The sequence below is a fragment of the Miniopterus schreibersii genome, assembly GCF_964146895.1.
Source record: "Miniopterus schreibersii genome assembly, chromosome: 12".
In the NCBI taxonomy this organism is placed as follows: Eukaryota; Metazoa; Chordata; class Mammalia; order Chiroptera; family Miniopteridae; genus Miniopterus; species Miniopterus schreibersii.
In genome coordinates this window covers 37,409,777-37,424,494 of record NC_138112.1, presented here as the reverse complement: position 1 = coordinate 37,424,494, position 14,718 = coordinate 37,409,777, and the positions used below count along the sequence as shown (strand labels likewise).

General features: G+C 39.6%; 2 protein-coding genes across 3 annotated transcripts in view; one reads left to right on the top strand and one right to left on the bottom strand.

The window, feature by feature from the left end:
- Positions 1–276: 276 nt before the first annotated feature.
- On the top strand, positions 277–1,278 carry LOC308565013 (olfactory receptor 52K1-like; the record flags this gene model as incomplete). Its single annotated transcript, XM_081153764.1, has 1 exon — positions 277–1,278. One exon carries the CDS (start codon positions 277–279, stop codon positions 1,276–1,278), a length of 1,002 nt encoding a protein of 333 aa, XP_081009890.1.
- A 5,948-nt stretch (positions 1,279–7,226) lies between these two features.
- RRM1 (ribonucleotide reductase catalytic subunit M1) overlaps positions 7,227–14,718 on the bottom strand; it is a 50,462-nt gene continuing 42,970 nt past the window's right edge. For both annotated transcript variants that reach the window (XM_081152830.1, XM_081152831.1), the window contains 5 exons: positions 14,008–14,084; positions 11,377–11,512; positions 10,426–10,521; positions 9,076–9,264; positions 7,227–7,859 (listed from right to left, as the gene is read on the bottom strand). In XM_081152830.1, the coding sequence (XP_081008956.1) occupies positions 7,671–7,859; positions 9,076–9,264; positions 10,426–10,521; positions 11,377–11,512; positions 14,008–14,084 (687 nt within the window). In that variant the 3' untranslated portion in view covers positions 7,227–7,670. The remainder of the gene's footprint in view (positions 7,860–9,075; positions 9,265–10,425; positions 10,522–11,376; positions 11,513–14,007; positions 14,085–14,718) is intronic.

Genomic DNA, 14,718 nt, shown 5'->3' with positions numbered 1-14,718 from the left:
CACTCTCAAAAATGTTTGTATCATTTGACTCAACAATTCTACATACAAAATCTACCCTGAGGGATTTATTTGAAATGCAGCAAAGATTTGTTGAAAGATACATTTCTCATTAAATTATGACACTTAACTTCTCATTTTTCCCCTAAGAATATTGGAGACTCATGGAGATCAAAGCCTGGTAAAAAAGCTGAGACAGGCCCTGGTAGGGGCCAAGGTACAGAAACCAGGCCTCCTGCCCCTCTTATCTTCCCAGAGCCTTCCTGCTCCCTGGGGAAGATGTCAGCGTGGAGCAATGGCAGCTCCAACTTGTCCTACACCAGTTTCCTCCTGGTGGGCTTCCCGGGGCTGCAGGAGACCCGCACACTCCTGGTGCTGCCCTTCGTCAGTCTCTACCTGGTGATTGTCTCTGCCAACGTCCTGGTCATCCACACGGTGGCAGCCCAGCGGAGCCTGCACCAGCCCATGTGCCTGCTCATTGCCCTGCTCCTGGCTGTCAACATCTGTGTGGCCACCACCGTGGTGCCCCCCATGCTGTTCAGCTTCTCCAGCCTCTTCAACCGTATCTCCCTGGCTCGCTGTCTGGTCCAGATGTTCTGCATCTACTTCTTCATTGCCTTTGACTGCAACATCCTCCTGGTCATGGCCCTGGACCGCTATGTTGCCATCTGCAACCCACTCCGCTACCCTGAGATAGTGACAGGCCAGCTGCTGGCCGGCCTGGTGGGGGTGGCAGTTGCCAGGAGCACAGGCATTGTCGCTCCAGTGGTGGGGCTGGCCTCCCAGGTTCGCTTCTGCCGCTCTAATGTGATCCACCATTTTGCCTGTGAACACATGGCCCTGATGAAGCTCTCCTGTGGGGACATCTCCCTGAACAAGGCAGTGGGGCTCACTGTCCGCATTGTCAACAGAGTCCTGGACATGCTGCTACTTGGAGCCTCCTACTCCCGCATCATCCACGCTGCATTTCGGATTTCATCAGGCAGAGCACGTTCCAAGGCCCTGAACACCTGTGGCTCCCACCTGATGGTCATCTTCACTGTCTACTCCGTCACCATGTCCTCATCGATCGTCTATCGTGTGGCCCGCACTGCCTCCCAGGACGTGCACAACTTGCTCAGCGCCTTGTACCTGCTGCTCCCGTGCCTGGTCAACCCTGTCATCTATGGGGCCAGGACCAAGGAAATCAGGCAGCACCTGGGAATTCGGTTCCAAAAGGCACAGCTGCAGATGCCCCCTGAAAAGCCCCAGTCCCTGCCTTCACAGGCTGCCTTCACGTAGGGAGCCATCTGCCTGATTCTCTAGAACTTACAAGGCCTGAAATCACTCTCACTGTCACGTGGGTAAATGTGCAGGTGAGTCCTCCCTGCTGCATTTTGGCTTTGGCTCTCTGCTTTCATCTTTGAGACTTTTATCCACTTTCTGAAAAATATCTACTCATCTAGACTTGCATAGTAACCAGCTGCAATGCCATCTACTGTCTCTGGCCTCTAAATTTTCTCCTTTCTGCATGTGATTTTCATCAATTCATTCACTCCCATCCATTCATCAAACATTTATTATATATATATCATGCTAACCCCATAATTGCAAAGGGGGGAAAATTGATCTCTGCCTTGAAGAAAGTACCAGTCTAGCAAGCTGTAAAGACCTATAATGTCTTTACAATAATAGCTTTATGTACAGAATTCTGTGAGAACATCGAGAAGGGACAATCACATAGAACACTTCACACAGAAGGTGAATTTGAGTTTTGTTTGAAGGATAAGATAAAGTGTTTACTGGAGAGGAAGGAGATAGGGAGAAGAAAAGGCATTCTAGGCCAAAGGAACAGCATGGGCAATGGGTGATCCAGAAATGGGTACCAGGAGTGGGGTGCTGTGTAATAAAAATCTAAAACACACGGCATTGGCTTTGAGATTGACCTGGTTACCCAGCCTGTCTTCAGCAAAGGATACTGTTAGGTTCGTTTAGCCAGATCCCCTTATCCCTGATGTTTCGTCTTAGCAACTTTCGATCCATTGACCCCTACCCTGCTCCTTGGCTACAAATTCCCCCTTGACCATGCTGTATTTGGAGTTGAGCCCAGTTCTATACCGGGGTCTCTTTTCCCTTATTGCAACAGTTCTGAATAAAATTTGTTTTTACCACTTTAACTACTGTCCAGCTCTAGTTTTTCTTTCATAGTATTTCCACTTGTGCCCTTGCAACTCTGCTGTGACCATAAGAACATGCTTGGGCTAGCCTGCTGGAAGAACAAAAGGTGCATTTAGCAGAGCTGAACTGCCCCAGCCATCCCACAAATGCTAACTAGATAAGCTGATAGGCAGCCAACCTTCAACTTGTGAGCAAGCCCAAGAGAAGTCAGCAGAGCCACCTGCTAACTACCCTGAATGTGTGAACAATAAATGCTTACAATACATGCAAATCAAGTTTCTGTGGCTGTTTGCTATGCAGCAATTTTGTGACAAGAGGCAACTGACAAAATGACTAAACAATGGTTTATATATCGTACATCTACAATAAAAGTTAGTGGTCTTCCTTTATCACATTGCTTTAATATATGTTGGATAAATGTCTTTTTAACTGTTTAACGATGAGTTCTATAAGGGTAGAAACTGCTTAAAGATATCAGAGTAAGGTGGTGAGAAAATATTATTCTTTTAACACACTGCATACCGCACAGAAATCTCTAAGACATATGCCAGGGACCACACGTTTCTGGGCAAACTGCACGTTATTTAAATCATCATATTCGAATGACCAAAATACAATGAAACTGCAATGCTTTATGGGTTCGTGCAATTATATAGTTTTTCGTAGATTGACGTGCACAGTTTCCACCAATGAGATTGCTTCATTCGATGTGGACAAGACAGTGTGTTGATATCTAAGATCCATAACAGATGGTGCGTGAAAAACGAGAAAACTTGTGAGTGGTACGAAATGTGTTAATAGGAAGTCATTGTTTGAGAAAATACATTGACAAGTACTTGAAGATAGAAGGTACTAACAATGAGAGGATAGTGCCCATTCCGATAAATACCACTCTTCAATAAAAGGAATCAAAGATTCTTGGGGAAATGGCTGAGTCTAGGGCTGGGATATGAAAAACACAAGATGACCCTGAATCATCTTATAGTGCCACAAAGTAAGGAAGTGCTCAAAATACGATGGCACATGTCAAAAGGACAGCAGGACCCATTTGAAGGGGTTTCTAGTTGCCAAGTCAAGGACAAGTTGAACAACAAAATAAAGATAATAATAGATGATAACCTTTAGAACATAAATCCAAAAGTCCATACTGATTTAGATAGATGGATAGATACATAGATGCTAAGGGACAGCTCTTCCTTACAGTAGAATTCCAATTAATAAATGCAGAAGGAATAACCGGTAGACAATCCCCACTTTTCGAACATCCCAGTAATAAATATTTCAGGCAAGAATGATCGATGTGTGCTAAAATTAGTGGGCAAAAGTAGGATGAGAAACAAGATATATAGAGAGTCTCAAAGTATTCCCTTGCAAGGTAGTTATTCATTACCAAGGGTAAATAGTAACTTTACAATTGAGAAACCTGGACATCTCTTAAGCAAATGACATACGATAACATCCCCAGCAGGGGCACAAAGTGATATCATGCATCTTCTGAAATGATGTACTGAGCAGGGCACAACATCACTTCTGTGGTCTTGTAAAAACCTGCATAACCTGAATTTAATCAAGAGGAAACACGAAACCGACCCAAAATGAAGGGCACTCTGCAAAACAACTTGTTGGTATTCTTCCAAAGTGTTAAGATCCTGAAAGACAGGAAAGGCTGAGGAATTGTTCCAAACTAAAGCGAGGGAGGGAGACACGAAAACTAAATGCAAACATGCTGTTCTGGATTGGATCCTGGGTCAGAAAAGGGATGTTAGTTGAACGTTTGCCAGAAATTGGACATTTGTAAATTACAGAATAGTGTATCAATATTTATTTCCTGATTTTGACCACTGCACTGTGGTTACGTAAGATGCTAACATTGGTGAATCTGAGTGAAAGGTACACAGGAATTTTTTGTACTGCTGTTGCAACATTTTTTAAGTCTGAAATTATTTCAAAATTAAAAGTTAAAAAAATGTTAAGAGTAGGTGGAACTATTTTGGAAAATGGGGGGAATGTTCAGTTACTAGCAAGAAGGAAGATGAGAAAGAGGAAATGGCAAAAGTGTGCATATTTTATAGTGTGACCCCCTTCTTCCCTCTAAACCCCCTCAGAGGCGGCTACGGAAATCATAAAGCCACACAGAAACCTGAGAGAGCGGCAAACATAAGAGCAAAGACAAAGCGCATTAATGGGTGTACTCAGCCAGAGGGGCTTGCTGAATGGTGGCGAGGGCTCTGTGTGATCACACCTCGGGAGAGGCCGTGTGCGTGCTATAATATATGGTATGCCTTACATTTGTTAACGACTTATTGGAAACATTAAAGAAAGGCACATCTTGATGTTAAAGTCCAAACCATAAAGCTTTTACAATATGATAAAGGAATGTCTCCGTGACATTGGGATGAGAGTCTTTTTAAAGAGAACACAAGAAGCACTGACCTTTTTATAAAGGAAAGAAAAACAGAGCACATGATGTCTGGCATCTTCATCTCAGCCCTCCTCTGTCCCACTCCTTTGCTACTCAAAGCATTAAACTTTGTAAGGTGATTAGCTGTGTTGGTCTTTTGCCTCCAATAGTCGGTAAATTCCTTTACCTTGTAGCCTTCAGAGCAACAGAACCTCCCCTCCTCTGGTTTCCTGAACTCCCATTTGCTCCTGGTTCTCTCCTCTTTTTCTGTCTCCTTTACTGACATGCTATTCTACCGCCCCTTTGGATTCCATCTCAGGCTCTCTGTAAATCTGTAATTCCCATCTCCAGCCTTAATCTTTCATCTGAGCACACCCTTATTTCCAGTTGCTGACCTCACATCTCTTCACTTGTGAATCCTCACAGCATTCAAATGTATTTATTAATTGTACCTCCTAGTACTCCAATCTTGTCCCTCCTTTCTCAGGTTTTAGCAGCTTCAATGTAGTCATTATAGCTTTTTTAAAAAATCTTGAAATTATTAATTCTGGTCTCTCTCCACTTCTAATTGGCTCCTAAATCTGATTGGTTTGACTCTAGAAACATTTCATTCTCTCTGAAGACCTCATCAGCCAGTTATCTGCTCTCATCTTCCAGTTTCTTTCCATCTCTTCTGCCTCTCACTGAGGTTGTTATTCTACATTTCCTTTATTGTAGACCCAGTGTCTTTGGGACCCAGTGTCAAAGAAGCTTCTTTAGGAAATTTCAGAAGTAATCCTAATACAGAAGAGCAAATTACAGTTCACATGATAGAGGCAGACCAACCTCACCCAAGTTAAGGGGTTCGTGGGCAGCCAGCCCATGCCAGCTTTTTCTCCCCCTTAAGGATGACTCCCCTCTGGCGTTTGGGAAGGAGCATGGATCTCTAAACATCTTCTTGGCCACTGCTCCTCCCAGTGGCATTTTCCTCCTGGTCATTTTATTCTATCACGGACCACCTCTCCCCTCTTACTCTCCACTTCTCCATTCCACTCATCCACGGAAGTCTTCAACAGACTTCCACTATAAGGATTTTTGCCACCTCCCTGCAAAGACTGTCCGGCCCTTGCCCAACCACAATAATATTTTCCAAACTCTGTGTTTTTTTGGTCTAAAATAATGCTCTAAGATTTCCAGAAGCACATTCTAGGGTGGGTTTGGAATTCCAAATCCACTTCCTTTTGAGGTTTCCCTGTGAAATTTACGGATGTGCCCCTTTATTACTCTGAGTATTCAGAGGATGCCTATAGTAACACCCATATAAACATTGATTTTTCACAGACAGTAATCTAAACCTATAAGGAAGAACATGTCCTAGCTGCTTCACAATTTATAAGGCTTCTCTAATCTTCAATGTAGTTAGTAGTAATAGTTAAGTCAGCAACTACCTGGTTCATCTGAAGTATCCTGGGACACCAGATGTTCAGTGCTAACATCAGGAAAGTCTTGGGCAAACCAGCGCCAGTTCATCACCCTGAAGTTGCTAAGAGCATTCACTGTGGAGTCTGACTGCCTGGGTTCAAATCTAGCTCTGCCATTTACTAGCTGTACAATCTTGAACTTTAAGATGACTTATCTTACCTCTCTCTGCCTCACTTTCTTCATCAGTAAAATTAAGATTTTAAAAAGTTAATACATGAAAAGCATTTAGAATACTGCCTGACATGTAGACATATCCAATAGGTGTTAGCTGTTTTTAAGTATATCAGTGTTAGTTCCTCTTATCATCACACCCACTACCACCAAATCATGCTCCCTAAGAATCTGGATAAGATGTGGGCTTATTAATTATACAAAAACCTGGCCAAAGCTTTGAAATTACTGCTCTCAGAGTTCAACTAAATGTTTAGCCTCCTCCCTTCTTCCTATTCTTCATTTGCTCCAACAAGCAACAAGAAATGCTCAAGCATATCCTGTGTACCTAGGGTGGCTATGTGCTTGAAACCCCAGGGAACACAACAGAATTACCTCTGCTCTCCTGGAACACACATTCTGAAAGGAAAGAAAGGTCATCATCCATGACACTGAGGACAAAGCCAGGCAGGAGGCCCCACAGCCAGTCTATAGGGGCTTAGGAAGGGACAAGTCTCTGTGGCCTGTTGTTTGTGGTCCAGGAAGACCAGGGGTCTTCCTAGGCAACCTTCCTTTGTCCTTGCCACAGTGCACCCCAGGTCCAGAGGCAATCTGAAGGAAGAAGTTCTTCTTCCTCAGGGGATCTCAGTCTTTTTTTTAAATGTTTTTATTGATTTGAGAGAGAGAAGGGAGAGGGAGAAACACTGATGAAAGCAAAACAGAGATTATCAGGGACTGATGGGAGAAGGGAATGGGAGTTATTGTTTTTTATACAGTTTCTGTTTGGGACTGATGAGAAAGTTCTAGAAATAGACAGTGGTGATGGCTGTAATTGTGTATGTACTTAATGCCATTAAACTGTATGTTTAAAACGGGTACAATGGTACACTTATGTTTACCTTATCACAATAAAAGAGAAAAAAGGCATGTATAAATATCAAAAATCTATACAGTGTCTAAGAAATTTGTCTTAAAATTTCCTCCTTGAACTCTCAAACAGAAAATGTTCTTTCACATTTAACCTTTGTATGTAAATAAATGACAAAATTAGTCTCACACAATCACTTGAAAATGTTTATTTCAGAATGACCTATTTTCAGAATGACCTTTATCCAGATAAAGGTCCTGTTAGCACTTCTTACCAGTTATGACACAGTTTTGCTTCTATGGACACTCATCAAAGCAGCAAGATTGTCTCCTTACCAAAACTGAAGTCAACAGAAAAAGGAGTGCCAGATGAGTAATGAAACCCTACTTAATCATTCCCTATTTGCAAGATGACTTCTTTTACATTCCTGAAAAACCTCTACTTTGAGCCCTAAATAATCAAATTTTTAAAAAGTCATTCCTTTTGCACTAGATAGAAAGAATTGTTTAAATCAACTAATCCTTTGGCTGCAATGAGGTCCAGCAAAGCCTTACCACTTCAAGCAAACCTACTATATCTATCTATGCGCAAGAATTAGTTTGGCTGTTGAAGTGCTGGTCTCCTCTAGGTCTTTCCTCAGGACCCACACATCATACACTCATCTCTGTTCTCCAAAGAGCACACCATGGCTGCTGTGTTCCTCTCCTTCTCTTCTTCCTCTTTCGATGCCTTTTCCTTATCTTTCAGCTTCTCTTTATTTAGAGTGAACTGGATAGGATTAGCTGCTGGTCTTGTCCTTAAATAATACATCCCAGTCTTCAAACCCTACAAAGGAAGTAAATACAACTATTAGAAGAAACTGTGGAAACACTAGACATTCAAGACCAATGTTTAAAACAGATTTCCATAAGCCAGGTCAAATTGTTTTCTAAACCTGAAATTCTATCTCCTCTAGGAAGTCCTATAAAATGCTTAAAGAGAGAGACTCAGATGGTATACTCTGTTCTTTTTACCCTTTAAATAAGCTATCTCTTTGGAAATGTCAAATGTTTTTGTTCTCTAGTCTTTTAAAAAATTTGGCCCAACTGGGCGTGGCTCAGCAGTTGAGCATCGCCTATGATCCAGGAGATTGCGGTTCGATTCCCAGTCTAGGCACATGCCCAGGCTGTGGGCTCGATCCCCAGTGGAGGGCGTGCAGGAGGCAGCGGATCAATGACTCTCTCATCACTGATGTTTCCATGTCTCTTTCCCCTCCCTTCCTCTCTCTATGAAATCAATAAAGATATATTTTTTAAAACAAATTTTATGTGTATGACTTCCAAGTTTGCCTGAGACAACATGCCTGCCTTAGATGAAAACTTTAGAGGGTTAGACTGTAGCTCTGTATAAGAGCAGATTATGACTACATCAAGGATACGGATCATCATCTTTTATTCAGTTTCCCCAGACCTGGCACATAGTATATGTTCAATAAATGTTTGTTAAATAAAAAGGTAATTTGTAAATAAACACCCAGCACAGTGTCAGGGAATAAGAATACAATCCAGAATCATGGGACTTTACACTTGGCAAGGACTAGCTATGTAATTGGCTTTTATATTGTAGATGAAGTGGACAAACAATGAATGCTTGAAGTTTTATTTTAGTAAAGGTAACAGGGCACAAGATGGCCCTACAGCAGAAATACCAGACGCAGAGATCAGTTAAGAAGTTAAGAATTACGGTGGTAGGACAGAAGGATATTCAAAAACCCCTACAAAGGAATAACCAATACAGCTTGGTCAGTGACTACACAGGGAGTAAGGGAGAGTCATCCATCACCCAAGGTTTCAAATCTAGGAATGAAATCTTAAAAGAAACAAAAAAATTCAAAGAAAGAGCTTGATCTAGTACAAAAACCATGGACTGGTTTTAACATATTGGATTTGAAGGGAAAGAACTTCTAGGTGGCAATATTTAATAGGTAGCTAGAATATAAAACTCTTTCAATTCCAAAATATTCCAAGTTGGCAGCAAGTTCCGCTCGATTTGCTCCACCAACCTGCTTCCAGCCGTAGAAGTGCATACTAGTGAGTTTGCCATAGTTAGGCTCAGCAATATGGATGTTCAAAGACTGGCTTTGGTCAATGAAAGCACCTCTCTCGGCTGCCATCTTGAGAACGGTTTTCTGAGAGATTTCCCATACAGTTTTATAAAGTTGCTTCAGGTCATCAGGAATTTCTGGTATGGTCTGAAGGGAAAGCAAATGTTTATTGTACTCCAGTTGATGAAAGCAGTATGATTAACAAAATAATGACCCTTTATATCATTGCCTTCTACTTCCTGCCAGATCTGACCCTACCATACAGTATCCTACAATATAATCCTTATCAAGTTTCCTAAGACAGCTCACCTCTGGCTTAGAAAGTCCACCAAAATCCCATCTAACCAACAAAATATCAGTCTGGTGGTAGTGATTTAAGATCCAACTTTAATTTAGTTTATGGCAAAAACATTCACTGTAATTGGTTTATGGCCTAAACATTCACTGAGCTAGAGGCACTTAATAAAGGGAGGAAAGTCAGAGCTAAAGAGTAATAAATGACCCTTGAGCTTTGAAGAAAACAGAAATAATCAGGGCTATACTACTCAGGACATGATCCAGAGAATCAAAGAAACAAAACCCTTTAAATAAGTTAGGACTCCACAAACTCTATTTGGAACCAACAGATTTAAGGTTTTCTTAGGTCCAGGGTTAATTTGCATCAAAACATACAGACTGGCTAATGCTACTGTTTCTATCAAAAAATACTGAAATGTTACAGGAATTTTTATCTGTGTTGTCAATCAAACCAATGTTTAGCCAGAAACCTCTATCTACAAATAAATGTTTCTTGAGTCTCAGCTACAAATACTTTACTTGTTAAACACTATTTGTGGCTCTGTCTTTTGAACTATCAGTCCTCTATCTCCACCATACTTTTAAATTAAGTTTGATTCTAATTTCAGATTTTGTATCAATGGTCCCCAAACTTTGATGCACATTTAAATTACCTAGGGAGTCCTTAAAAAAATACTGATGTCTGGTTCCCATTCCCAGACATTCTCATTTAATTGGTATGGGGTACAACCTAAGTTTCTGGATTTTAAAAGCTCCCCAACTGATTCCAATGTGCAGAGAAGTTTGGAATCACTACTTTATATTTTTGAATGAACAAAGGGTAAGGCCAGGCCTAGCTATGTGAAGATGTATATAATCCTAGCTCAACAATTCAGAGGTGAACAGAGGTACATAAGCCCATATGACCACAAGCTATGACCATAGTGAATAGACACTGTTCCTCTCCACTGCCTGGGATAGTGAGAAGGTACCAATGTCCAATTTAATTCACTTTTTTTTTTTATTCTATACCTGGATAGAGCCATTGCACGCAATAATCTGATTTTTCATCTCTTCATTCCACAAGTTCCGCTCAGTAAGATCTTTCAGTAAGTGAGGATTTACAATCTGAATGGAAAAGAAGAAAAGACGTAAAGGAATAAATAACAATGACAGGGCCTAAACAGGATCATGGGTTTAAAGCTTAAAGTAAATAAAATCATTCAAGAATCATTTAACATTAGCTTGATAACTTCTATTTTTTATAAAACTGAGAGGCCCATTCCATTACACAGGAGTTATATTCCTTTAAAATCTTGATATTTTTTTATTCAAGAAACATAACATATGGTATTTGCAAAAGTGAAAAGAACGTTGCCTAAGCTGGGTAAGTGTATGTGGATTGAGTCTTTTTTTTTCCTAAATAAGGATACAATGAATACTTAAGAAAAAAATTAGAAATTCTATATATTCACCCCAAACCTTACAGAAATTTGTCAAGATATCAGCAAATTCTAATAAAAATATTTTAAATTAATGGTTCTCAACCCTAGTTGCACATCAGAATTACCTGGGAATCTTAAAAATAAAGAAACTGGTCCCATCCACCAAAAACTCTAATTTGTAACCAAGGCTGAGAACCACTGTCTTAAATAACACTTCTACAAGTATTTTAAATATCACCAACTTAACTATCTGATGTAGTATACATCACCATAATTATGGTTAAATATCACGTGAACTCTAATATCAACAAGTTACTTTCATACTCAACCCGCAATCATTCATTCTTTTGGCAGATATTTATTAAATGTCTATTATGTGCTGAAATAACTTAGAATAATATTAGGAATGAAGATGACTCACTTTATCAAAGCTTTGCCCGAATACTAAGAAAAAGAGGCATACTAAATATGAGTTAGCATTTACTTCCAACATCAGGCTTTTGAAGGATTTCCCTGTAGGTCTGGTAGATATTCTCACCTGAAATTCTCCTGACAAGACTCTGCGAGTGTAGATGTTGCTGGTGTAAGGTTCAATGGACTCATTATTTCCCAGAATCTGAGCAGTGGAAGCAGTAGGCATTGGGGCAAGAAGTAAACTGTTTCTTATACCATACCTAAAGAAAAGGAGATTATTAGGTGCTAGTCCTAAAGCTACAGGAAGTCACTGTAGTAAATGCACCTATTGTGAGTAACAGAATACATGCATTAGACTCATACATGGATTTTTTAATTTAACCCCTACAGGGATGCAACTCTACAGTATGGGTGATAGAGCTCACCCCTCTCCTAAATGCCTGACTCCTAAACAGAATTAGCAAAATTTCTACTGCTGTCAATCCTTATTATGCCATGACTTATGCCACTTGCACTGTGGCACTCAGGAATAGCACTTGATATACTATTTTGCCCAAGGATACACTCAAATGGCTGTTGGGAGTGTCCCCACCTGTATCAGGGTACACTCATTCAACCCTCACTCTTTCTTCTAAGTGCCCATGTGATCACTGTGTTAGGCCCTTTCAGTAAACATAATGATGTGAAAGTGGTCAGAATCAGACACCTATCACCACAAGTCTCCATTATCCTAAATAAGCCACTGAACAGGAAAAACTGTGCTCAAAGTATATTCCTGACTTCCTCTATTACCTCTTCAATTGTGAATGTTGACAATTTTTGACTCTATTCAGTGCCAAAAAGAGTGCTTAAGGAAGAACATACTATCTGAGCCCTGAGAAAATTTCAACCTGCCCTCAACTCATCCTTCAAAGTTCAGCCTAAGAGATGCCTATTCTAGAACATCTTTCCTGACTGAACAGACAACACTTAAGTGTCAAAAACAGATACTTGCTCTGCAAACATTTCCATGACCTGTACCTTTATTTATACTTAAATTATTTGTTATATGTCTTACTTTACTTAGTCTTAAGTTTCTCAAACCCAAAGAGTTTGTCTGTCCTACATTCTATACATCTGGATTCATACAGTGCTTAGTGCAAAGCCTCATATCCTAACAGTCTGTACAACTGGATTCTTACTGTCACTCTAGTTGTGAGGCACCAAGCAACCCACCAGCTATCTCTATGGAAACAGTAGTTTCCTGTCCAGAGACAGAAAAATGTTTTAAAAACGCATATATATAATATAGCCAAACTGTGGAATTATCTGTAATCATTAAAAACATTAGGTAGAACTACATGTACAAAAGAGAATGATCTCTAAAATAAATTAAAATATCAAGATTGGTCACATTTATGTAACAAAAACCATGTGTGCATCTGCAAATATACTGAAAAAAATCTAGAAAAATGCACCCCATTAACAACGGTTATCTCTGGGAAAAGAAATAAGCTGGTTTTTTGTTTTGTTTTGTGGTATAAATGGTTGGCTGAAGAGGTATAAAGAAGGACTTATACTTATTTCTATATTTGAGCTTTATTAACAATGAATGTGTATTCATGTATTAACAATGAATTTTTTATAAGTTGTATATAGCCCGGCCGGGCGTAGCTCAGCGGTTGAGCATCGACCTAGGATCCAGGCGATCGAGGTTCGATTCCCGGTCAGGGCACATGCCTGGGATGTGGGCTCGATCAATGACTCTCTCATCATTGATGTTTCTGTCTCTCTCTCTCCCTCTCCTTTCCTCTCTCTGAAATCAATAAAGATAGTGTTTAAAAAAATAAATAAATAAATAAGTTGTATATAAAAATATACTATAGTATATTGGGAAAAATAACAAAATAAAATAGAGTACATGTCCATTTTTGTAAAAGTTGCATTTGTATACAAATACACACATGCTCAGAAGTAAGTCTGAAGGATGAGGGACAAAAAAATGCAAACAGATTTTTGGGGTAAGGTAGTATTTGGGCCATTTTCATTTTATTCCCTTTCCACACGTAGGTTTTTCTAAATTTTTGAACATGTATTATTTGAGTAATAAAAAATTTTTTAAGGCAAATGGATATTTTTTAAGAGCACTTTAAAACTACTGTTTCTTTCTTCAAATTAAAACTTTGCAAATGTATTAACCCAGAAATGACACTCATCATGATGGAAAATGAAAACAACTTGCTTCACTCTTCACTGAGCAAAAGACTCTGCCTGCCCTCAAATCTCTTATGTTTATTAGCTTGAAAAATCTACAAAGACTCAATTTTTACATTTGTCTTTCAGTTTATCCCATTACTCTCCAAAAGCTCTTCCAAGATCCCTATTCCTGTGAAAATCAATTCAACAAGTCATTTATGAACCTAATGTAGTTAAGCAACAAATAAAAGTGAAACATATTTAAAGAGCAAGCACTTTTAGAAATATAAAGATATAATGAGAAAAAGAAACCACCTAATCTAGGTAGTTAAGCCTCTAAAACAAGATCAACTGATATCTACCATGTATTGAAATGCTTTCATGTGCTGAGCAATTTGCAGGTTACTATACATGTATTATATTATAAAGTATTTTTAAAAGTTCTGCCAGATGGGTCATTTTAGCTCCACATAAAGGAGAAAAAAAGTTTCATAAGTTAAAATAACAGGTGACTTCTGAAGAGCCAGGATGAACACCTGAACCCTCCTTACTTCAAAGCTACTTTATATGTGTTACTTACTTTGCAATCTTCTCCTTGAGAAGTTTCCAGTCCCATAGGTCGGTGGGAGTAACATTCCACATATCATACTGAAGGATCTAAGGAATAAACAAGTCAACTGATGATATATCACTCCATGATCATTTAAAACTATGACAAAAAACAAACAAACGACTAACTGGCCATCCCCCAAATCCCAAAAAATGCTGTCTTCTAGTGGAACTGTGTAAGGAATACAAGGTCCAGGGATCTTCCTCAACAAATTTCCATTGACTCATATTGATCAGAAGCAGGCTAAGAAAACTGGTTAAGGATGACCTCTTCCCCATGTCCCTGCTGAGCCCCCTCAGAGGACCTATATATCTACAATCCAGGAAACCCTAACATTCATGAAAGTGTTGCTGACATGCACTCTTTTTTACGTAAAGCCTTACTCTAACCTCCTTTCTTAATTGCTGTGATCTGCCCATTAACCTATTTACTTAGCTAATAAACACCTACTTCTAAACAATAAATTAGATTTCCTAAATATCAACAGGAAGGTCAGAACTAAAAATATCTCATTTTACATTGACTAGAATCATACAACTGATAATAAAGGCAGTGCGGAAGGCAGAATTCTATGACAGCTCCCAGATTCTCACCCCCTGGTACACAGGTCATGTACTTCTCTTCAGTGTGTACAGGACCTGGAAATATGATGGAAGCCACTCACATAATTATGGCAAAGTG